This window comes from Tiliqua scincoides, chromosome 7, assembly GCF_035046505.1.
Source record: "Tiliqua scincoides isolate rTilSci1 chromosome 7, rTilSci1.hap2, whole genome shotgun sequence".
NCBI lineage: Eukaryota > Metazoa > Chordata > Lepidosauria > Squamata > Scincidae > Tiliqua > Tiliqua scincoides.
The window spans coordinates 10048077-10074302 of NC_089827.1; the positions used below are offsets into that span (position 1 = coordinate 10048077).

The window sequence follows — 26226 nt, forward strand, 5'->3', positions numbered from 1 at the left end:
GAAACGTAGTCTTAGCAAGCATTTCTATATCAGGGAGCTAATACAGGGAGTGTAGGCACTGCTGCTACACCAGTAATGTGTGGGAATAAGCAGACTAAAGGAAAAGGGAAGACTCAGGAATTTCTGGTGTTAACTTAGAGACTTGAGGATGAACCATTGGGAAGATCCTTACACTGCACGAAGTTTCTATATAGGCCTTCCTACTTTTAGCCAAAGATATGTAATGAGAAATGAACTTCTTGGAGAAAGGGCATGATACAAGTGTAATAAATGAAGCTGAGTAGGATAAACTTACTTCAGAAGTAACTGTCTGATCCAGAAGAAGAAAAGTGATCTGTGTTAACAGGTTGTATCATTTGACTTGGCCTCCTCTTCAGATTTCCCACCTTTGTAAGCAATTGGTAGTTTGATTACTAATACGCTTTTCTGAGAAGTCTTAGGGCCCAGTCTTATCCAACTTTCCAGCACTGCAGCACAGTCCTGAGATAAGGGAACAAATGTTTCCTTCCTTACTTTGAGGAGTCCTCCATAACTGCCCTCCCACTGCACGATGCCGCACGCACCCCATTGATGCGGCTGCATCAGCGCTGAAAAGTTGGATAGGATTGGACCCTCAGTTAATTTAGTGGGAATGGGAAAGGAACTGTTGAAAATAGATTACTAGGAAAAAAATTGTTTACTTGGAGGTTCCTGGTTTCTTGTTGCTCAACATGACATATTTCATTCGGCCACCTAACTGGCCTTTAAAATTGCATTAATTTGGAGTGTCTCGATAATTCTTTAAAATGTCTTCTCTTTTTTTACCCCAGACAAACAATATACAAAGTAGAGTTTATGTACAACTGATGATCTATCTTAGATGTTATCTCAGTAATATTTTTTTAAGGCATACAATGACTGAACAGTAACTCTGAATTTTCAAAAAATACTTTTAAGGAAAGAAAATATCCAAAGTTTACAGCGAAAGAAATGGACCACATGTATATAGAAGAATTACGGTCTTCAGTGAACTTGCTAATGGCAAATTTGGAAAGTCTTCCGGTGTCTAAAGGTGGCCCAGAGTTTAAATTGCAGAAGTTAAAGCGGTCACAGAATTCTGCTTTCTTGGACATTGGAGATGAAAATGATGTCCAGCTGTCAAAATCTGATGTGGTGTTGTCATTTACGTTGGAGGTAAGCATATCTGTAACTTAATACTTGTTGACAGTTTAAATTACTTTAGTATAGTCTCTCTCTCCAAGATTGCTCCGCTTCGTGATTCCTTTCAGAATTTATTGCCCATGTATGCTAAAGCAACTTTATTTATGCAGTCAGTCCAGTCTTCCAAGTGAATCCCCTGACAGACATTTGAAGTTTTATGGTTCTTTTGCTGGAAAAATGTTTGGAGGCTCTCAGAGCAGTGAAGTGCAAATGCATGTAAATTTTTGATATTATTGATAGCAAAATGTTTAATAAAACTGTTAGGTTGTCAGATGAATCCCACTTGTATGGCTCACCTTCGCGTAAATGTCATGTCACCTTTCTAAAGGCACAATAACCATTTTAGTGATAAAAAAAAATCAGATTTTGAATTCTTCTTAAATTGCCTGTCTCATTTTTTTTTCCTCTTTGTTTTTGGCTGTTCAAAAAGCACATTAATGCTAGGCTAAAACCCCTTCTCCCCGATATGCAGGGATACAGAAATTAGCTAACTATGGCGAGCCGTTCTCTCCCCTCTGAGTAGTACTGTGAGTCCCCACCAAGGCCAAGAAGAATTTTATCAGGGGGTACAACGTTTCTTTGGGACCCCTTTGTAAAGGGGAAGGGTGAAACAAGGTGAGGGAAGGGTGGTGATTGAGTTTGTTAGGATGAGGGTAAAGAGGGAGTAAAACAGGGCAAGGGAAGGATGGCAACAATTGGAAAGGTCACGAGAGCCCAGGTCTACTGGGCTTCCTGATGTGGAATCCAGGTCTGCCTGCCTAGTAGAACTGTCCTTCCAGTCGACCCAGCCTCCATCTTTCACACTCTACAAGGTCAACTGAGATTCCAGGAAATTTCTGGGCCCCCTCCTTTGACTCCCAGGGTCTCTTTTCACCCCGGGCTTGGGTACAATTTACGCTCTGCAATCCCCTCTCATGGTCCCTGGTCCCCATCCTTCTCTTGAGCTTGGAACTGTGGAGAACATAAGAACAGCCCCACTGGATCAGGCCATAGGCCCATCTAGTCCAGCTTCCTGTATCTCACAGCGGCCCACCAAATGCCCCAGGGAGCACACCAGATAACAAGAGACCTTATCCTGGTGCCCTCCCTTGCATCTGACGTAGCCCATTTCTAAAATCAGGAGGTTGCGCATTCACATCATGGCTTGTAACCCGTAATGGATTTTTCCTCCAGAAACTTGTCCAATCCCCTTTTAAAGGCGTCCAGGCCAGATGCCGTCACCACATCCTGTGGCAAGGAGTTCCACAGACCAACCACACGCTGAGTAAAGAAATATTTTCTCTTGTCTGTTCTAACTCTCCCAACACTCAATTTTAGTGGATGTCCCCTGGTTCTTAGATTGCACTTCAGGCATGCATAGACCATCTTGGAAGCTCTGTTCAGATATTCAACGTTCCCACTGCAGCTGGAAGTAATACAGTCCAGTAAGATTTTCATTGTGTATTATCTAAGCACTTTCTTCTTCATAGTCTCTGCGTATTCACTCATATGCGCATATATAGGTCTGACTTCCGAAACTTCCAGAGTTGCTTTGAGTAATCTGCCCCTGAGCTTATGTTCTGTGCCTAGTGTGGGGAAAAATGTTCAGTCTTTCAGGTTTGTTTTTTTTTTATTGCCACTGAGGCAGCAGTATTTAGGAACATTTTGCTTTTGGTCCTCATCCCTCCAAAAAAGACCAACCTTCTTAGTCTTTTTAACAGGTTTATCATATATATTTATCACTGCTGCCTATAATAGTATTTGTGTTTGTTTATAATAATAATAATTACTTTAGTTGACCCAGTCTCTTCGTATAGTGAGTGGAGTCACATTTACCCATTGGTGGAAACTACTACTTTCACCTGTCTTACCTCCAGCCTGATCAGCCATACTTTGGGGGAATAAAACCGAATGCAATGCACATGACAAAATTAATTAAAATCTAAATTATGTTTGAGAAGAGCATAGAGAAGAGAGTAACTGTACTGGACCCCAGGCTGTTAAAGATTCACTTTGTGAAGGCGCTTTATTACAAATTGGGAAAATAGTACTGAAATAGTACTGTACTTGTACTATACAGTCAAATAGTATTGTACCTGTAAAACTGTGAGCAGAACCAGGGAGATTTTGTTGCTGTTTCATATGGGGAGGGGGAGAGTTATGTCTGAAGGTGTTAGGGAGGCAAATCCACTGCTTGTAAATTCACATTCTTAGATAGGAAGGGCATTGTATCTGAGATAACTTTGTTAACAGCTGCCTCCTTTGACATCTCAGGAGAAGGTGTAGTGATACTATAGGCAACCCCTGCTCACTTGACAGGTTAGGGACTGGAGTTGTGGTGAGAAGCGGAAATGGTTGAAAAGCAGAACCCCGGACTTTTTAAAGTTTGGAAATGTTGCTTCCAATACTTTTTTAGTTAGCAAATTGCAAATGGCTTTTCTATCTTGCAAACTTCTGCTGTCACACAAAGATTTCTGCAAATGGACTCTCATTAATGCTTTTGGGAATGGGAATAGACCCAGATCTAAAGTTGGTGCATGCTTGCACTCTCTCTCTCTCTCTCTCTCACACACACACACACACACACACACACACACACACACACACACACCCCGCAACAGTTTGCATCACCATGTGTTTTGCAAATCAATATAGGGGAGAGCAATTTTTGGTTTTGTCAAGAAACTGGAAGTATTTCCCACTATTAATAGTGGGAGAAGCCTTAGAAGGCTTTTCCCTTACTGCTGAGTACCACGCATGCTGGAGAGGGAGGGCCAGCAGCGTGCTGGAGGGGGGAACTGCATTTCAGCTGAGCGGCATGTAACGGACCTGCCCTGCGGTGCAATTGGAGCATGTTCGGCACCGTTTACAAGTTTAGCAAATTTTTTTCTATCCATAGTACACTTTTTAGCATATCTGTTGGATGGCTACGATATGTTCTGAAAGCTTTTTGGGGTATAGGAAGCTTTTTTCTTTGCTCTTTTACTTTTCACTTTTTGGCCAGCACTTTAAACTTCTTAATGTAAAGGGCTGTGTGCATGTGTGTGTTGTAGTATTTGAACAGGAACAATATATTGTGAGTAGAGGCAGAATAACAACTCTGTATTAAAATGGAAAATAATTGCTCACTGCAAGACACCCCCTTTTGCCTCATCTAGATACTGCCTAGAAAAGCAGAAACAAAACAAAAAAAACCAAAGCTTTTACTAGCAAAAAATAAAAATATTTTTTTCATGTTGTTGTACATGCGGTGGAGCTGATAGCAACTTCATCCTCAAACGGGGAAACACCTCTGAAGCTTTGCCAAAAACCGTGAAGATGGAATAATTTATTCCCTTGAGAAAAAACAGTAATTTTAGATACTTGTTTCCCCTCCAGTTTCTTAGGTGGCTGTAACAATGCTATGTCAGTTTTCTGTTTAGAGAAATGTATTTATATTTAATTTTCACATTTTTATTCCGCCCTTCCTCCAAAGAGCTCAGGGCAGTGTACACAGCTGCTCCCCTCCTCCTTGTCCTCACAACAACCCTGTGAGGTAGGTGAGGCTGAAAGAAAGTGACTGGCCCAAAGTCACCCAGGAAGCTTCGCGGCTCAGGGGGGATTTGAACCTGGATCATCCAGGTCTAAGTCCACCTCCCAATTCAGATGCAAGCCAACCTTCTCAACTGACCCGATGTCTCTGCTGTAACACTGCAGGGAAAAGGGGAGGGGGTTACCAATGAAGTCAAACTAGCACTAGACAGTGGTCAAGATTCAATTTCTGTTCCCTGAACAACAAGCCACTATTCCCTTCCCTTCAGGAAGTGACTTGACTCTTCCGCAGTGGGAAATGCCACAACATAAACAAACCTATTGCAATCCCATGCAGGTTTACTCAGGAGGTCTATAAACTACCAACTTATTTTTAATGTGCTGCACATTTGATACTGCCTTACTGAAGATTTCCTATCCTTCTTTTCTTTCTCCTAAGAGACCCACAAGGCAACCTACAGCAATAAAAATACACATAAATACTATAATGAAATCGCAAAGTCCCCAACATGAATAATTCCAGCATCAAAGACAGTTAAATAACTGATAGATCAATTTTAATTAGAGGAACATGAAAGCAACAGCTTGGGGATGGCGAGGAGGAGGCAGGAGGGAGGTATTTGGGGGCAGGGGGTGGGTGGGTGGCGGGCATTTCAGCGGTGGGGAGTGGGAGATGAAGCCAGGATCTGGCACTTATGCCGGCTCCTATCTCCATTCCTAGGTGACCCAAGGCAGTCCCAGGCTGCTCAGATTTGTGCCACCAGTTTCGGTGGCACAGATATGAGTAGCCCCATTGGGACTGCTGCAGCTCTCCCCAGGATAAGGGGGAAGATTTTCCCTTGTCTCACGCCAAGCCTCAGATAGTCTGAAACTTGTGCTGAATACACCGCAGGCCCACCAACCTGCCTGTTCCAGCACAAGTTAGGATTGCGCTGTCCATGGCAAAAGGAAACCAGTGAGTAGGCCAGTCAAAGTGGGGAGGGAACTTCAGAACCCTAGGGTATGACTAAGAAGGCCCTGTTGTGTGTCACCAATCCCCCCCCCCTAAAACTCAGAGAGAGGGAGAACACACTGCAGGACCTCTAATGTTGACCAAAGTGGGTGGGCAGATGCATAGGGGGAGAAATGGTCTTTCAGATAGACAAGTCCATTAAGGGCTATAAAGATTATATCCAATATCTTGCATTGAGCCCAGAAGCAAACTGGTAATAAATGCAGATGATATAGAATTGGAGAGTGATTTTCAACCTTGTTCTTCTCATGACACACTGAGAGGGTACTAAGGTGACATTAAATTGCCTTTTTAAATTTGCAGTTATTGTGTGTATGTGTGTGTGTGTGTGTGTGTGTGTGTGTGTACCTGATATGGTGCAGAGCAGGCAGCTATAAGTGCTGGTTATGGGTTTTGTATGCTGGCCCATTTCCCAATATAAGACAATGTTATGAATGTACAGTGGGCCCTCAGTATACACGGGAGATCCGTTCCAGAACCCCCTTCAGATACAGAAATCTATGGATAATTAAATCTGTGAGGGTCGGTGTGGTACCACAGTAACTTATCTGGGTCCTGGCCCTCTGGAGGTCACATGTGCCTCCTGGTTTTCTCAGAAGGCCTCCCAGACAGGACCAGAAGTCCCTTCTGGTTTGCGCTGGTGACTTGCAATAGTGTCTGGGTGGGCGACCTTCTGAGGTTCAGAGAGACCACATGCCCAGTGCCTCAGAACATCTCCAGACATGGCCGTAAGTTAGTGGCATGAACTGGAAGTGATTTTTGAACATGGGCCAGGCTCACTAGGTTGGGGTGAGTGTGATTGTTGAAGATTGCTAGTTCCAGGCAGTTGCCAGAAGAAACTTAAAGTTGGGCACAAGGAGAATCTAGTATTAAGTTTATAGGAGTTCAGTGAGATGTGAGCTCTGTTAAAAATACAATAACCTAGAATTTTTCAGGCCACAATTGTACTGTGCTCTAAACCATTGATGCACATTTGCTGTGTACTGTTTTTCCTTTGCTCTTGTTTAGATTGTTATAATGGAAGTTCAAGGCTTGAAATCCCTAACTCCGAACCGTATTGTTTACTGCACAATGGAAGTGGAGGGAGGAGAGAAACTTCAGACAGACCAAGCAGAAGCATCAAGACCACAGTAAGCTTTGTGTAATGGTAATCTTCATGAGAGTGAGTTTTCCTTGGTGTGGGGAAATTCTGCCCTGGAGTTTAGGCCACCTTTAAAATTGCTAACTAGCAGATTATCCTGTTTGGTTGATCTGAAGTTATTTATTTTTTAAGAACACCGCAGGCGACTCCTTATCCATGGGCTCAGTATACGTGGTTTTGAATACACTCAGATGATGAGTGCACGACTGGAGAGCCTCAGAGGACCTCCTGGATATGACTGGAAGGTGCTTCCGGTCACATCTGGGAGGTTTCTGAGGAGGCCCAGAGGCTATGAGTGGTTCCCAGGTATGTAATTGTGGTGTCATGTGGGCTTTCCCACCCCCCACAGATTTTATTACCTGCTGAATTCAGTATCCTCCGGGGGGGGGGGGTGTGTGTCCTGAAACGAATCCCCCACAGATAATGACTCCAATGTAGTGCAGTAGTGAAAGTCACTCCAGACATGTATCCTGAACTTGTCATACCCTTTCTTGTTGTATAAATACTGCACTTTTTAAATGTCTTTCCACAGACATTGTAGCTGACAATAATTAGAATGCTTAGCATTGTTACAACACTTTCTGAGTATGCAAAGCACTTCACGTATCTCATTTTGTTGGAATTCTTACAATTACTTGGTAAGGCAAAGTGACGAGGCAGTCCTGAAGGGGGTGATGTTAGTGCGCCTCTTTTGCTGGCACTAACGACCATAAAGCAGTCAGCGCCAGTCGTAAAAGGCAAACCAGCTATGCTGAATAGCTTGGATGCTTGCAGAAAGGCCAGAGGCTTCCTGCCCGTGCCAGTGGATCAGGAGCTGCCTGCCTAGGTGGTGGTGGGGGAGCAGGATGGGGTGGAAGGAGGGTGGATCAAGTCTGGGAAGGGGACAGCTGCCACCGAATCTCAGCACCCTTTCTGGACCAAATCCCATGGCATGGGTCCATGCAGACCTGTGCCAGCTATTGAGGTAGTGCGGGTCCAAGTCGCCCCCCCCCCACACACATACACACGCTGTGGAGGCTTACCCCCAGGTATGAGAACAACTGTTGCCTTCTCCAGGGAAGACCTCTGCAACTGCGCCCCCCCCCCCACAGGATGCAGCAGTAGCCATTTTAGCACTGCTGTATCAGCCTGGGGGGGGAGAGGAATAGAATTGGGCTCTGAGTATTATCCTTCTACTGGAGAATGGAGGTTAAGAGATAATAATAATAATAATAATAATACAGGTATTTATATATCGCCTTTCTTGGTCTTTATTCAAGACTTTATTCAAGGCGGTTTACACAGGCACGCTATCTAAATCCCCGTAGGGATTTTTACAATTGGAAGAAGGTTCTATCTTCCAAGAACCACAACATTCAGATGTTTCTTTCTGATCTGGTTTCACATTCTGGCCTCCATCCTCCCACGCTCAGAGCTCAGGAATAGCTCGGCTCAGCTTGTCAGCTGCTTCAAGGTTGCACGGTGCCGGTGGCCTCAAACTGGTGACCTTGTGGATGTTATCTTCAGGTAAATGGAGGCCCTACCCTCTAGACCAGACCTCCTGCCCATTCTCCTAGAGAATGACTTGTCTAAGGCTCCTAGTGAGTTCACAACAGGGTCAAGACTCAATCCACCAAAGTCCTAATTCACAGCTCAGGGCCCAATCCTATCCAATTTTCCAACACGGTATAGCCTCAGTGCAACCCCAAGGTAAGGGAACAAATGTTCCCATACCTTAAGGTGGCCTCTGTGTCTGCGTTCCCACTGCAGGATGCAGTACATGCCCCAACAGCATGGCTGCACCGGCTTTGGAAAATTGGATAGGATTGGGCCCCCAGTCTCTAAAGCTGCAACCTTATACACAATTGCCTGAAAGTAAGCCTCATTGAACAAAATGGGAGTTACTTCTGAGTAGACATGCATAGGATTGTGCTGTTAGTCACATTGAACCAGCTTTTAACAGATGCACTGTGTTAATTCTTCAAACTTTTTAGCACAGGAACCCACCTTTTTAAACTGGCGCACTGTCAGGGCCCACCTAGGTTTACCAGACTTGTGGGTCCCAGCCTGCAGTTTGGGAACCACTGCTTTAAGGAATTCCTGTGAAAGACCCTTTGGATTACCTGCATTTAGAAATTGTGAGCTGGAAATCTAGTGGATTTGGAGGGCATTTGATATTTGTTTGTTTGTAGTCCTTGAGCATTTTTGCTGCCATTTTCATACTGAACAGCAATCATAAGCACTAAAAACATTAAAGAAAGAAGTGTGGTCAAGATTGTCTTTTCTCAGTTTGGAGAGCATATAACGACTATCATGGATGTCTGGGATTCCACCATATCAGACCAGTGGGTGAGGACCATAGTCGGCATGGACTGTGCCATGAAATTTGCATACCTTCCACCTTCAGCTGTGTTCTGAGTCATGCAGCTATTTCAGACTCTACTGGATAAAATAGATGCTCTTGTCCAGAAAGGTGCCATCAAAACAGTGCAACCTCAGCTGATACCTTCAGTGCAGCCTTCAGTGCGACCTTCGTCTCACGGTTGATACTGAAGAGTGATGGGGGCCTGTGCCACATACTAGATGCAAAGACACCTTCATACAGAGGGATTTGTATGGTCTTCCTACCAATCAACTTTACACTGGAGCATCTCTATAAAGGAGCCTGGTTCACAGCCATACACCTAAAGGATGCTTTCTTCCACATCACAATACACCCACAACTTTGGAACTGTCTGCAGTTTGCTGTTGGCACCAGCTATGCCAATACAAAGTGGTCCCCTTCGGCATCTCCATGGTGCTGAAAATCTTTGCAAAATGTGTGGCGGTGGCCACCGTGTCCTTTTGGGGTTGAGAATGATATTGGTCTTGTAATTCACAGTGAATTTATGTGCCCGCATGTTGCCCCAAAAGAGGTGCTAGGCACTGATCTTGCCCTCTTCCTTATTAGTATTTTCCACGGTTCCTCAGATTGCCTATGCCACAGACAGATGTTCTCAGTCCTAACCTTTGCTAATATTTTCATTACCATCAGTGTCTTCAGGGAAAGAGTTGCACTCATACATTCTTTTAACTCGACCCTCAATATATTCTGTCTATGCTTTTTTTCTTACACAAATGTTCAGTTCTGATTGCTGATGCTAAACCATCCCGCAGCACTGAATTTTATTTAACATTGATCCTGACAGTTTGTATTTTTTTTAAGTCGCTGCAGAATTAACTTAGGTCTATTGACACAGCGCTTGCCGATATCACTAAAATAAAATTATCCGCCACAAATAAACATTGCAGCTGTTACATTTGGGTTGGTGTGGAAGATGTAAGTAAATAATACTAGAAGCATTAAATTACGTTTGTATGCATTACTGACATGGACATATGTGTGGTAGGATTTTGTCAGCAATAAGGGATGACCTTTCTTCTCTAGAGATTGTCATAGAAACTTTAAGTAATAAATCTTCATGTTGGAATTTAATTAGTCTGAATGCAGTTTTCTGTAATGTGTTAGCAATCTCTGAGTTTTACAACTTTGTGATATGTATAAAAAGTTGCACATTCTCTTTTTTATTTATTTCACAAACATCAACGTAACACAACAAAACAAACATTAAAAACATACACATACCTTTAGGAGTGCAGGATATCATATATCACTTTTACTAATAACTCATTCCCTATCTCCTAATCTGATTTCTCTTCTACTCTTGCCTCTTATTATCATTTATCATTCATATCATATATAATATCTCATATATATATAATAAATTCATCTGAATGCCCTATATTATACTAAAAGTTGCACATTCTCTTTATGCCCTGTATCAGTGGTTCCCAAAGTATTTGCTAAGGCGGAGGGTCTGCAGCAACACAGTCCCCAGGTTCAAGCTGCTGCCAAGAATGGAAGGGTTTTTGTTTTTTTTTAAACTTGCCTCCAGCCAGAGCTGGAGTCCTGGGAAGTCCGGGGAGCCCTCTGTGGAGCTCCCCAAGACTCTGTAATTGTTACAAGCCATGATGTGCCATGTACAACCTCCTGATTTTAGACAGGGGCTATGTCAGAATGCCAGATGCAAGGGAGGGCACCAGGATAAGGTCTCTTGTTATCTGGTGTGCTCCCTGGGGCATTTGGTGGGCCGCTGTGAGATACAGGAAGCTGGACTAGATGAGCCTATGGCCTGATCCAGTGGGGCTGTTCTTATGTTCTTAACTGCAATTCCCAGGAAGCCTTGCAGGTCTCTTGTTGTCTTGTGTGCTCCCTGGGGCATTTGGTGGGCCGCTGTGAGATACAGGAAGCTGGACTAGATGGGCCTATGGCCTGATCCAGTGGGGCTGTTCTTATGTTCTTAACTGCAATTCCCAGGAAGCCTTACAGGTCTCTTGTTGTCTTGTGTGCTCCCTGGGGCATTTGGTGGGCCGCTGTGAGATACAGGAAGCTGGACTAGATGAGCCTATGGCCTGATCCAGTGGGGCTGTTCTTATGTTCTTAACTACAATTCCCAGGAGGCCTTGCAGGTCTCTTGTTGTCTTGTGTGCTCCCTGGGGCATTTGGTGGGCCGCTGTGAGATACAGGAAGCTGGACTAGATGGGCCTATGGCCTGATCCAGTGGGGCTGTTCTTATGTTCTTAACTGCAATTCCCAGGAAGCCTTACAGGTCTCTTGTTATCTGGTGTGCTCCCTGGGGCATTTGGTCGGCTGCTGTGAGATACAGGAAGCTGGACTAGATGGGCCTATGGCCTGATCCAGTGGGGCTATTCTTATGTTCTTAAAAAAAGAAAAAAAATGGGCACTTCCAGTTTCCCGACAAAGCTGGGAAGCGCCTTTTTTCTCCTGTCCCTGGCAGCTTGCTTGCTTCTCCCATTCCCACCCCTTAAAGGAGCAGGGTTAAGTGTTTTCCTGGCTTGTGGGTCGCGACCCCCCAGTTTGGGAACCACTGTTGTACATTGAATCGACAGTGCCCTAGATCTGTATTGTTCAGTAACTCTGATCAGGGGAGAAATCACTTGCTAAATAGCCAAACCTGCTAAGATTTGGATCCTAACTCGCACGAGTGATAGAATTTCCACTAATATAAGACATCTCAACCCAATTTGAATAGATTTTCCCTTCGAAATCCCCCTGTGTACATTTCCAACATGCTAGATCAGTGGTTCTCAAACTGGTGGGTCACGACCCACCAGTTCATGTAACGCTTCCCCCATCCCTTTAAGGGGCAGGGGAAGGGGAGGGAGGCAGCGACACAATCCCCAGGAGGGGGGTGCTTTGCACTTAAATGTAGGGCTGCAGGAGATGATGTAGGGCTGGGAGCCCTGCGCAGCCCTCCACAGTGCTCTCTGGGGCTTTGAATCTGCAATCAAAGCGGGCGCAAAGCACTTCCATTTTGCAGGAGGAGCTTTGCGCCTGCTTCTATTGTAGATTCCAAACCTCGGGGAGTGCTGCAGAGGGCTGTGCAGGACTCCCCGCACCTCCTGCAGCCTGCTGTAGCCCTACGTTTAAGTGCAAAGCACCCCCCCGCCCCCCTCCTGAAAGAGCCCCTCCCCTGCAAGAACTTACTGAGGAAGTAAAGCACCCTCAAAGTTTGAGAAACCCTGTGCTAGAGGGTCACCTGGCCTTTAAGGCTGGCATTTTGAGGAAACACAGAGATCTCCAGTGGCGTGGGGAGGACAGGGAATTTTACTTGTGTGTGTATTCCTTCCATGAGCCTATTGAAGGAGGCAGCATAGAAATGTAATCAACTAACCATTAGCACAGAAAGATTAGGATTATAAATAAATAAATGTTGTAAAATAGTAGATTACTTCAAAAATGACAGTACAGTTTCTCTCCCCCTCCATTCTTGTATATATTGGAATTTGTATATATCATATCAAAGTAACTTGGCCTCCTTGAGCTTTTAGAACTACCAGCTTGCCGAAGAAAAGAACAGGTCATTTTCTGAGTTCCATTCATCCTATGCTTTATTTTATTTTAACAAGTCCGTGTTCTATAGAACAATCCAAGTTTTTTATTTGACTTAATTAAGGAATGCAGAATTGTTACAGTGGCTACATTTCTAGAACACCCCTGTAGCTGGTTGGCATCATGTTGAGCCCAGTAGGTGTTTTCATATTTTTAAAAAAATAGAAATTATTTAGCCTGATTTTCCTTAAAGGTTGCTTTTTTTATTTGTATGCATTCGCGCACATGTGCTTGAGGGGAGGGAGGGACACGGCGATATTCCAAAGGCCAGGGACCCCTGCCAGAGGAGGTATGGCTGCACAGGGGGTGGAACAGTGCAGGAGGAGGGCAGATCAAGCCCAGGAAGAGGGGCAGGTTTGGTGGTGATACATGCTGAATCCTAACCCCCTTACTGGGTCTGATTCACCTTCACAGATCAGTTTGGACTTGTGCCAGCTATCAAGCTGGGGCAAGTGAACAAATGCCCCCTGGGGGCCTCTGGAGGAGTTGGATAGGATTGGGCTGCTCATTTTCTTGGCAATACCACTATAGCAGGGGTCTCCAAACCCTGACCCGGGGGCCAGATACGGTCCACAGCAAGCTTCTTTCCGGCCCGTGGCCAACCTCTTGTCCCCTGAAAGCCTCTGGCCCACTCAACTGAACATGACCAGAACTGTGCTCTGATTGTGTCTGGAGGCTGTTCTGAAGGCCGGAGAGGTGGAGTGAATGAGCCCATTCATTTATTCACTCATCTAAATTCCATCTCTAATTTATTTAACATACAACGAACAACAAACCTTTATTAGGCATATAGTTTTACAACTAATCTCTCCAGACAGTCATGTATGAAAGTATATGTTATAAAGATAACATATAGAAGATAACATATAGAGATAAAAAAAAGAGAGATAAAAAAATTAAGGGTTAAAACACAACAATTTACTTACAGAGTTGCTCCAAGTTGCTTAGGAACAGCAGCTTAGCCCGCTTTAAGTTGCTCAAATATAAAAATTTAGCAACTGGAAGGGTCACTAATTCAGATTCACCCGGCAGTAGAAGTTGTAAAAAAGTGTTCTTAGAGAGACCTTTTTTGATTCTTGACAATGAAGGGAGATATTGGTCTCTGAGTACTTGATTGAAAGCACAATGCAGAACAATGTGTGGAAGAGAGTCTGCCTCTCTGAGGCCACAACTGCAAAATTATTCTTCCTTCGGGGCATTTCTAAACCTACCAAGTAGGTCTTTAGAAGGCAACAGATTGCAATGGGCTAATGTAAAAGCCCTCCTTGCAAAGGGGCACTCTAAGAAGGCCAGGTACTTTGGTTGTTGACCAAAGATATTGTTAAGATGGAAATTTAGGGGTGAACATTTTTTTTGTGCTGCAGCCAAAATATCTTGCCTTTCTATATCGGTTAGTCTTGTTGTCAGGAGCCTAATAGAAACCTCAAGTGTAGCAGCTCCTTGTAGATCTTCCTCGAGACCCATTTGTCTGATTTTCTTATTGAAAAGAGCTAAGTAAGGAGATAACAGCGAGTCAGTCAATAACTCCTTTAACAATGGGTTTTGGTCAGCCCTGAAGCACACTTTGGCTCAGTATTTTAAGAAACTGGACCATGCTAGGAACTCCAGCCTATATTGGCCTGCCTCCAGGCAAAGTGCCACGAAAGGAATGCAATGCGGTACACCTAAGATCTTGTATAGAAAATTTGAATGGATCTTTTCAATCGAGTCATTTAATGCTGGCATCCAAGCAGGAATGCCATACAAAATTTGAGATGTAACTTTGGCATTAAAAGCCTGGAGAGCAGCTGGAATGAACAAGTAACCCCCAAGAGAAGAAAAAACGAGTTATAGCCTGAACAGCTAGTTCGGATGAGTTGATTACTGTAAGACGATGGGAAGACCAGAAATGCCGGTAATCGGAGACCAAGATACTGAAATTTCTTGACTTGTTGTATTGATTTACCACGGAAAATTTATTTTTCTGGCCAAAAAGTTTGGAGACCCCTGCTCTAGAGAAGGAGAGAGAGGATGAATGGGAGTGAGTGTGTGTAAGAGTATTTTTATCACATGAATATGTGCTTGCACCAAAGAAAGCCAGAGCCAGTTCAAGGTAGGCTATGATATTATTAAGCAGAGTTCAAACATTGGTCTTTTGTTTGGTAACCAGTAGCAGAAAGATTGACTCAAGTCATGAAGATAGATGTCCTAGTCTGTATATGTGAATTATAATAGAAGTGCATAGGATTGCTTTTTTCCCCCTGATGTTTTATTTTAATGGTTGTGTATGTCCTAAAAAAAGTCTCATGTGTAGTGCCTTATTAAATGTGCCTGTATTTTCAGGTTGCAAAGATGATGTTTGGGTTGCTTTCTCGTCACTGCTGCTAACCTGTCAAGTCTATATACATATTAAATCTTCAGTGACTGATCTGTCATAATTGCTTCAGCCCACTGTAAGAGATTGCCGAGTTTTGTATCGGAGGCACCTTTCCTTGCCACAGAATCAGTTCATATTTGATAAACCCACAGATGTTTGGGTGCTTCAGATTATTTAAAAAAAAAAAGTCAGAGCAAAATAAATACTTATGCAAAATATCTTTACATATTTTCAGGTGGTTGCTGATGTCCCTCAAAATGCTGCATTCTTCAAATTCCAATCTCTTGACAAAACTAAGGATTTCACTTGCTGTTCCCTGCATTCATCTTTTTTCCTAGACATCACTTTATCTTTGCATCTGACTTCCCAAGACATTCATGTGATAGACTCTTCTACTCATTAAGAAGCACCTTAAGACCTATTTATTCTTCAAGACCTTTTCTAATCTCCTGTGATCTTAGTATAATAATATCCCTTGGACTCCCTTCTTCCACTCTCTGCTTACCCTTCTTCCTCCCTTTTCCTTATGTGTTTATTTAGATTGTGAGCTTGCAGGCAGAACCAGCTAACTTAATGTATGAACAGTGTTGTATTTTTTATGGACTTAAAATGATAAATATTATTAAAACGACAAATGCGGGTGGCCCCCATATCAGAGATCTTTATTGGCATCGTAGACAACAAATAAAACTTGCAAACAATAAAAACAGCCAATAAAATAACCCAAAAAAAATCACGCATCTTTTGGTTCATACAGAGCTATCCAAAACACACAAATCCCCAGTATAAAGTTTCTCAACAATCAAAGCTCTTATATATTGTAAAGATCATGCAGATGTTTGCTCCTACTAAAAATCAGACAAAGATAGTTAGCTGTCATGCAAATGCATTCTTGATCTCTTCCTTCTAACAAGAAATGCACCATGTTCTCCCCCTCCCAACCTGACGGGGTAACTATCTGATCTAAGTATTTGATGTTATGAAGGGGCCACGCTCTATTCCTAGCAATGATCCTCAGCCCTGAAGTGTAATTTTGCTCTATGGATTGACTTCCTTGTGATTACGAGGAAGATTGATTGATTGATTGATTGATTGATTGATTGTACTCGTAGATTGATACCATCAAGGAGTAAGAGCTCCACTGTTTATATAGCACACACACTCAGGTATCATATTACATATGATGTACATATACATCAAATGTGTGCATTTCAAATTTTTTGTGAGATAAGTTTACCTTGGGACCAAACTGGAGATTATTTGAAAGGTGTGGACCAATTCACACCTCTTCCTGTATCTTCCAGGAATGTTTGATTGTGGTAGACATGAGGCATGATGTCACAGTGGTGATCAGAAGCATCTTAACAGTTGTTTAATGCTTTCTCTGTCTTGCTATTTATATTGATTTTTTAAAAAGCTATGAGAACTTGAGGACAATAAGGGGATATTAAACATCCCATTGTTTATTGACTTGTTTTAAAGGAGAACTCCTTAGGTTTGGGTCATGTTGGAGAAGAGCACCATGGGTTTATAGAAGTGGTGAAGGTGGTGAAACCTTTTCAAGGGTTAAGAGTGAGAGGAGTCTGCTGGAAGTTGACAGTTGGTCAGAGACAATAAGCGGATAGTCAGAGAAGAACAAGAAGGGAAAGAGACCTGTGAGGACCTAATGGGGAAAATGTTACCTAGATAATAGTATCATTTAAGTGGACACTAGTTTAGGAATTGCATTTTGTTGATGTTTGTTTTAAAACACTGCAGTAGCCCCTTGTATGTTCTAAGACCTGCCACCAATGCCAGAAACTGCAGATAGTAGTGAACCCTATAGTACAGTACAGCAGTGGTTCTCAAACTTTTAGCACCAGGACCCACTTTTTAGAATGAGAATCTGTCAGGACCCACCGGAAGTGATGTCATCACCGGACGTGCTGTCTTCTAGCAGGAAAACTTATAACAATCTGAGGGTGCAATCCTACCCACACTTACCCAGGAGCAAGTTCCATTTACTATCATTTTTAAAAGCTTATACAGAGTAGCTGGTTCAATGCACAGATCTGTAACATTTCCCCAAATGCAGTCACATCTCATGGTAGCATCAGGTCTGATACATTAAAAAATAAAATATTGAAATGAATGGGGACCCACCTGAAATTGGCTCAACAGTACCAACCCACAGTTTGCAAAACACTGCAGTGCAGTATTTGCAGATGGCAGGCTTTAAGACTCAGTGGTGTCTTGCCTGAACGATGGGCTGGTTGGCTTCTTAGAGCTGCCAAAGCATCTCTGGGCTGGAGATTGCCATTGGGTGGGATGCTGCGATCTACTTTTAAGAAGGAAGAACAAGAACTTCCTGTAATTTTTAAAATATTTTCGATCTTTGGATAACTGAAACCATGGATACAGGACGTGAGGATACCGGAGGGGGGGGGGGGTCCGCTACTCTACTTGCTTTATTATATTCTTACTATTTCAAATGCAGTGCTGTCTTAATAGTGTGGCTTTAGGAAGTCGGCCCCCATGCGGAAGTGGTATAAAACATAGTCCTGCATCTTTGAGGACAGTCTTCCTTATACACTGCGCTGCCACACAGCTCTAATTGAAGCCACACACAGCTTCCCTCTTGGCACTCTGGAGCTTGATGATGATGATGATGATGTCATTGCCAAGCATTCCATAGCGCCCACTGTAGGCTCCAGGGGAGAATTAGAGGGAACATTGCCTGAGGGTATAGAGGAGAGAGAAATTGAGTCCAGTGCATGTGTTATGATCTTTGTTTTGCAGACATAACAGTGGCATTTTGGGGTTAGATGGCTATCCCTGAGCCAGCATAGGATTCTCAGTAAGACTCTTTCCCCTTTGTCCTATCCTTCATCCCATACTTGTTTTTCCGCTTGTTTCTATCACCATTGTGTTGCTGGACATGCATAGTATTTTTACTATATTACACCAGAATAACCCAAATTGAGTTACTGGTGTCATAGGGCCATAGCATTGACCTGCCCCATTAGCTCTGGGCACAAATTAAGGACTTAGATTGTTGCTCTCTAAACAAATGTATATGATGCATTGAAAAACAAGTTTAATATCCTGTAATTAATGTCTTCAATTCATTTAATGAGAAAAATATGAACTTCTTGAAGATAAATTTGTAGAAGTCCATCTGCTTGATGCTGTGTACTCCCGGAATATAGTCAGTCTTTCATTATGCCATCTGCCATCTTAGATGGTTTTTAATTACAAAATTAATATATGAAAATCGTTAAAGCGGCTTTACCCTGGGAACTGAATTTTCAAATGGAAGTGTTGCCTGCTTATGGGGTTCCGGGGAGATTGCTCCTACCTCCATAATAGCTTTTAATGTGTTTGGGATTTGAATTTTTTTTTGCTGTTTCTTTTGTTACAGATGGGGAACTCAAGGGGATTTCACCACAACTCATCCTCGGCCTGTTGTCAAAGTGAAACTTTTCACAGAAAGTACTGGAGTGCTGGCACTGGAAGATAAAGAGCTAGGAAGGGTGAGCTCTAATGGAATTTCACTGCTTTAAGATCTTGATAAAGATAACATGCCCCTGGCAGTTTCTCCTTTGTAAGCACCATGCTCAAACTGGAGCATCATGATGTGTCTCAGGCTGGGAAGCCCTATCGCTTCCACGATGTCAGGCTGGGAAGCCCTGTTGCTGTCCCTTAAAGAGTGTGGTGATGTCAACGGCACTCCTAGGATTTCACCATCAACAAAGAAAAACAGCTATTTTTGAACTTACTGGGGACAGCTCTGGCCCTCCAGATGGTGCAGGGAACACGTGTCGCCCTGTATAGGGCTCCTCACACCTCAGAAATGCTCAAAACAGCAATCACAACCCACTTCCGGTTTCACGACACAAACCAGAAGCGAGTCACAATTGCAGTTTTGAATATTTCTGAGGTGCAGGGGACTGCGAGTTCCCAGTACCCTCTGGAGGGTCAGCGCTGCCCCCCCTCCCCCCCGGTAAGGTAAAAAATTAAACTTTTTTCCCTGGCAAAGGCATGATCCTGGGAGTGCCTTTGCTCCACCCCTGCACACAATTATAGGAGCCCAAACTCTACAAGACAGTTTGGGAACCACTGGTTTAGCTGAATATTTGCTACACTGATGCTGAAAAAAAGAAAATGAACACTATCAATTGAACTCTCCAAGAAAGCATACATTTGATCATCATGACTCAAATCAGGACTTTTAAATTTGAGAACAGGCATGACCTCCTCACTGGAGACGTTCTCCACTTTGTTTTATGGTGGAGCTGTTCTCTGCACACAACCCTTTGTGCATCTAGAACTGACTCCTTCAGAGAAATGAATGAAGAATCTTTTGGGGCTGGTGCATACTAGAATTCCTTACAAGGAATAACAGGATTAGGGGAGTAAAAGTAACACATAAGCTACTGTCTACTGTGAAGGAGTCAGATGTATGGTCTACTTCTGACTTAGAAGCAGAGAAGGGAGAGTGTCTCTGTGAATATCCTGTTCAGAACATTATGTTCTTGTAATGCTTTTAAAATTGTAATTTTAGCTGTGTAGTACTGGCTTACATTAGCGGATGGCTTATTATCTGAAAAAAAAAATTTTTTTTACAGCAATCAAAACTCATTTCTGTTATTTCAGACCAAATGTCTGCTAATGATGAGCTATCTAATGAATGATTTGAGTGGGGGAAAAGAAAAATGCCCTGAACAGTGTTACCTTTTCTTCCTCACAGCGCAGCACCATTTAGTGTTCGAACAGTATGTTTTATTATCCAGGAAATATCTTTATAGGCATTCAAGGGCAGATCTTCAAAATTCTGACACTTCAGCTTAGACAAGTGGTACCCAGTATAAGTAGGACAGTCTGCATAGCTCAGTTCATCACGTATCGTTTTTGAAAAGTACTTTTCCATTTTAATCATAACACTTCTTTTTGAATATTTTTGGCTGTGCTGTGATCAGTTATGTCACTACTTCCTGTCTCTGTGCAAAACATATGGTGCAGAGCCAATTTAAATATTTTTCCTAATCACTCCGAAGGGTATGTCTCTTCCACGGTCCCTTGAGGATCAATTGTCAAATTCAAAACCACGTTATTTTATGTAGAGCATTGCCACTATGTTCTGTTCAGAGTACGTCGCTGCAAATTTATTTGACTGGCAGTACTGAAAGCTGTTGCAGATGATTATCTCCAATATTTGTTGAAATATATTTAGTGTTATAAGATTACGTTTTTGTCCTTGGCCTTATTTGAATCAGCGACAAGGCTGTTAATGTTCTTCTCGTATCCCCTCCTATATCTCAATAAATAAGGAGTAATGGGTTTGCTACAATGCTTGCAGAATTCAGGCTGGCATTGGAGGTTGGTCAACTCGGGTACTGGCCCAGGCCTATCAAAGAGACCATGACTGACTTCTGATCTTGCTGATAGTGTCCAGAATTGTTGCCACCTAGGTGAGCTTCCTCAAGGGTAGATGGAGGCTTACCTTAGTGGTATGGTAGCAGGTGACATCTACCTGTAATGTAGTGGTTCCCAATCTGTGAGCCATGGCTCAAAGGGAGCTGCAGAATCCATCCAGGGAAGCTGTGGAATCCTCTTGAAAAAACTGCTACCCTATATAATGTATAGGATTGTAGCCCTACCGATGCAATGCATACAAATCTTGACATTGTGCATTGCATCATACTTGGGGGAAGCAATGGCATGAGTTACTCTGGCATTCGCTGTTCAACTCTGATGTACAGGTGTGCGTCACTTAATGACCTTCCGCCTAAGGACAAACTGCTTATAGGATGATAGTCAAAGCACAACAAAGAGGCTCTTAATGAGGCAATCAAGTCTCCCAAAACCTGCAGCAGAGTGTCTATTTACACCACAAAGAGGCTCTTAATGCAAAGAAGAGGCAATCCATCTCCAGTAGCTTGTGCAGCCATTGAGTGTCTGGCAGGGAGTGCCTGTTTAAGCAACAAGGGCTCTAGACTGGGCTGAATGTTTGCTTAATGAGCTAATCACATAACAACGGGAATCTGAGAACCCCATCACTACAGGTGTGTCTCACTGGAGATATTCAAGCAGAGGCTCGACAAGCACCTGTTAGAGATGCTCCAAGAGGATTTCCTGCCTAAGGCAGGGATTGGATTAGATGACCTTTTAGGCCCCTTCCGACTCTATGAATCTAAGTAACACTTGAGGTTTACAAAAGCTGTCCATTTTGTTGCATAGACTCCAGCTTTCATGCACCTAGAGCTATTTTTTCAGTGGTAGGTAGCAAAGGGAGGGAGTTGGTCTAGGTACACAGTCATTTTGAAAAGTACACTTCTGAAAATACAGTTTTGTATCAGGCATGCTAATTTCTCTACTTAATGTGAGTGAATACAATGTGGGAGCATCAGTTGGTGTTTTGAGTACAGAAACTATTTGGATGTAAAGATAATTTAGTCTTGTTCTGCTGATTATTCAATTAAGGGGCAAAATCTTTTTGTTTACGATCTGTTCTTCAAATCCTAGATTAGCAGGAGTAATAATTAGCTGTGTGGTTTCTTATGAGTTTTTTGCTGCTTTATTTTACCATTGTTCTGTAACTGCTTGTAAAAATCTTAAAATATGCTGCTGGCACGTCCTGTGACCATTTTAAAATCTAGTTCTACTTCACTGATTATTATGGTTCTCCTCTGCTGAAATTAGAATTCCTGTTTGATCTCTGCCTCCTGGACCTTTCTTTTTCAAACCAGATAGTGAAAATCTGATTTCTTCTTTCCTATTTCTTGCCGTGTCTCTCCTCATGCCTGCAGTGCATGAATTTTTTTTCCTCAGAACTTTAAAACCTTTGGATTTTTTTTAATCTAGCAAAGTCCCTCTTTGATTACAGATACTTCAGTTATTGAGTTGATTCATCAAAGTTGATTAGATACCATTTATGATCTTCTTATGAGAGGAAGATCAGTTGTACAGGTGGCCCCCTGTATCTGCTAGGGATCTATTCCAGCCCACCCCCACCACCACCACCCCGTAGATTCAGAAACCGAGGATACGGAAACCACGGATACAAGAACCACGGATACGGGGGAACACTGGTACTTCCCTTGTCGTTTGCATCGTGGATTATGACAGTCTATAAACTGGATATTGAACTCCTTTGCATTTTCTCCTTTCAAAATTTTGTGTTCATGCAAGATCAGCCTGCAAAAGCTTTCGTCCTGCCATAAAAGTTGTGAAACTGTTTATGTGAAAGACCTCTAAATTACAGGGGAGAGCATACCTTTTCTCCAGTGCCACAATCATCTTAGTGAGAAATTTTCCAGCTAGTTGTCTCCAGTGACCCCACTTTAACTCTGTCTCAGTGACTTATTCTGTGTCTGACCCAGAGAAAGCAAGTTGATGGCATTCCTCTCAAGGAGATTGAGGTTATAACCTGCATGTTGAGGTAAGCAAACATAAGCTATGGCAGACGTTTTTATTTTCCTCTCAGTTTCAGTCTGCTGAATCTGCTTGAGCAGATTCAGGTCAAGAGGAAGCTGTGGTTTGATGGATATGATACAGGAGAAACTGTTGCTACTGATAGGAATTTCTTTCTGCAACACAGGACCAGTCACTGGTAAAGGCTTCAAGGGCATGTTGAATGCAAGAAGAGATTAAACAAAATGGGGGGGGGGGTTTGCTGCATGAGAAGGATTGAAAGACTTACAGCACAATCCTTTGCCTGTCTACTTGGACGTAAGCCCTATTGAGTCCAAAGGGACTTACTGCTAAGTAGATGTGATTAGGATTGCCGCTTGGAGGCTAGGAGTGGGAGGGTGGTATGTGAAGACTGATAGGTTTATGACCTTTCTTATCAGACTAGCACAGTGCTACCCCTGGGGGCTGGGGATAAGAATAGGCCCTCAGTTCGGCTGTACTTGTCAAGAAGGAAAACTGATCCCAAACCTCCACTGCCTGGTGGCTACATCCAGTTATGGAAAAGGCTTCAGGAGTCAACCTCGAGGCAAAATCCGGAGCCGGAGTCCCTGAGGCAGTTCATGGCTGAACACAGTCACGTTCTGGCAACTCCTGCGACGCCGCTGGAACCAACCGTATTGGCCTCTGCCTTTCCATTGGACCATTCCAGCGACGTGGAGAGGGGGGATTTGCTGCATGGGAAACAGCCTATCCTCCATACCTACTTTAGCCAGGCTTCGCGCACTGGAGAGGACACTCTGTTCCAGAACCACCATTCAGAGCGTGACACCATAGTCTTCCGAGACTGAAGGATGCCAACAAAAACAGCACAGTGCTACTCAACCAGTGATACTTGTACCAGTAGCAGTACTTGGTTAGTGTCCAATGGTACTTGCAGGACCCCCAGACCCCTGCCACCTTGAAGCAAGACCAGCAATGCAACGCAGCAATCAGCAGTAGGAGTCTCAGCTCAGCAGGCAGCTCCAGGGTGCACTTTTTGTGTGTTTGAAAAGCCCTCCTGTACGCTATGAGCCTCTTACTAGTGTTTGTGTCAAGTCTGGCTTCCCACTTTGGAAATATCTGGTGATGGCATCATTGCCAGTTACTTCCAGTGGTACTTCTAATTGGTGGACCATGCAAAGTGGTACAGTGGGGGACAAACATTGAGTAACGCTGGTGTAGCCTTTGTGTAGGAAAAAGGACGTAGAGTTGTTACTACTAACATAGATTGGTTATATAGAAGAGGAGGGAGCCTGCATCAAAATAACAGAAGTATCCTGGATTAGATGTAACGTTCCTCCTGAACGGAGGGTGTTGAGAAAAGATTAAAAGCTCAAATATTTCCTTCAGTACCAGTGAGAAATTTTCCTGCCAAAACCTATTTACCTTACTTAAGTGGGACCTTAAAGCCTCTGATTTTTGATGGAAAAAAAGTTTTATTTCAATGGGTTGGGAGAAAATGTCTCAGATATATGGATTAAATTCACAAGTAAGGAAAAGACAAAGGGGTAAACGTCCCAGAAAGGGTTAAAGCAGGAAAGGAGACTGCCGGTTGATCTGAGTGAGAACTTTTTGCTTTTAGAGCATGGGTGTCAAACACAGCTCATATAACTAACTGAATAGCATTCATTATGCTTGCTGAGGGCTGGAAATGATGTCAGTAAGCAGGTGGTGATGTCATTAAGGTGTTCGTGATCAGAAATAAGCACTTTTTCACTTGGGAATTCATTAGCTGCAAGTGACAGAACAGAAAATATGTAAATCTTAACCATATTTTCAAGATCTGGGAGAGCCCAATTATTGTGCAGGCCACCCTTTCAATAGTGTGACACCTCAGCACTGCACTCCAGATCAGGACTGTCAAGCTCATTTCATAGAGCGGGCTGAATAGCATTCATTATGCCTGTCGAGGGTCGGAAGTGATGTCATTAAGCAGGAGGTGATGTCATTAAGGTGGTCATGACCAGAATTAAGCACTTTTTCCACTTACGAATTCATTAGCTGCAGATGACCAAACAGAAAATGTGCAAATCTTTACCGTATTTTCAAGATATGGGAGAGCCCAATTAGCATTGCAGGCCACCCTTTTCAACAGTGACACCACAGCACAGCAGTCTAGATCAACCATATTCAACCTTTTTCAGCTCACGGCACACCGACAAGGCACTAAAATTGTCAAGACACACTACCAGTTTTTTACTTACATTAAATCACTACATTATAATTAATTGATAATTAATATAATGGATGCAATTATATTATTACATGACAAAGAAACTCACAAGAAGCTTGGAGAGGAAAGTATATGTGATTCTGGAAAGGATGAAAAATGTTCTTAAAGTGTTATGCAAGAAAGTGCTGGCAAAGAGAGGTCAGATTGAGCACATAGTGGAGAGCTGTGAGGTGGGGGCAGTGAAGAGACATGAGTGGAACAACTACAGCATTCAGCTGGAGTGGGGGGGGAGAGAGAACTTGAAGCAAGTGATTCTGAACCTTTGAAAGGGGGGTGACAGAGTGGTTCGTGCGCCTCTGCGCTGGCCCAAGTGCAGCTTAGGATTGCGCTGCACGAGTTGTACAAAAATGGAAGATATTTGACGGCCTGTTGCAAATGAATAATTTAAAATCTTGGGTAGCTTCAAAAATGTTCGACTGCCTACATGATCCAGTCTAGATATTCCCACCTGATACATTTGTGCAGAAATCTGAAACGTTTCTTGGAGATCTGTAGTGGTTTTCACACTTGTTGTTCTGTTTTTAATTTCTTAATATTATTGAGAAAATGTCTTAAACCAACAAGTGTTATAAATGGACACATCGCACGCTGTCACCGTGTGCAACTTTAAACAGTACATCAGCCACTGCCCCCAATTATAAATGATCTAAACAGTGTTTCTCACCCAGCGGTGCTCATACCACCAGGTACTTCCGGTGGTGTGCAGTGGTACACCCTGAACTCCCAGACCCCTGCCACCTGGCAAAGAGACCTACAATGCAACAAGCAGCAGACAACTCTGCAGACAGAGCTCCAGCATGCGTTTTGTGCATTGAAAAATCCCTCCTGTCTGCCCTGAGGCTCTTACCAGTGTTTGTCGTGTAGTGTCTGACCTCACGATCTGGAAGTAACTGGTGATGACATCATCAACAGTTAATTCCAGTATACTTGCAATTGGTAACCATGCAAAGTGGTTCGGCAGGGGATCAACATTGAGAAACGCTGATCTAAAATAAGAAATTTTCATCTCATTTTCGTGAGACGTATCCCCCTGATTTAATTATGCACGCACAGAGCCCTCTTTTAAAAAGAAGCATTGGCATTTTGGTCAGGAGGGGAGAGCAGGAAGATCAGGTTCAGCCCTCCATTCTCTCTCTTGAAGAGTTGATTGAGCTAGGATTGCTGCTGTTTAAAGGTGGTGCTGTTTGTGGGTGCAGCTCTGGCTGCCAGATGAGAGAGAAGAATAGCATATTCAGTGCTCATTTGTGCAGTTCCCCATCCAGCTGGGAGAATAATGCAGAAGCCAACTTCCAAATATTACCTCCTATCTCTAGGAGGAGGTAATATGTACAAGAAAGAAAGAAAGAAAGAGAGAGAGAGAGAGAGAGAGAGAGAGAGAGAGATAGATAGATAGATAGATAGATAGATAGAT

General features: G+C 43.1%; 1 protein-coding gene across 4 annotated transcripts in view; it reads left to right on the forward strand.

The window, feature by feature from the left end:
- CADPS2 (calcium dependent secretion activator 2) overlaps window positions 1-26226 on the forward strand; it is a 308405-nt gene that overhangs the window by 107663 nt on the left and 174516 nt on the right. For all 4 annotated transcript variants that reach the window (XM_066634562.1, XM_066634564.1, XM_066634565.1 and 1 more), the window contains exons 5-7: window positions 937-1173; window positions 6731-6852; window positions 18552-18663. In XM_066634562.1, coding sequence (XP_066490659.1) covers window positions 937-1173; window positions 6731-6852; window positions 18552-18663 — 471 coding nt within the window. The remainder of the gene's footprint in view (window positions 1-936; window positions 1174-6730; window positions 6853-18551; window positions 18664-26226) is intronic.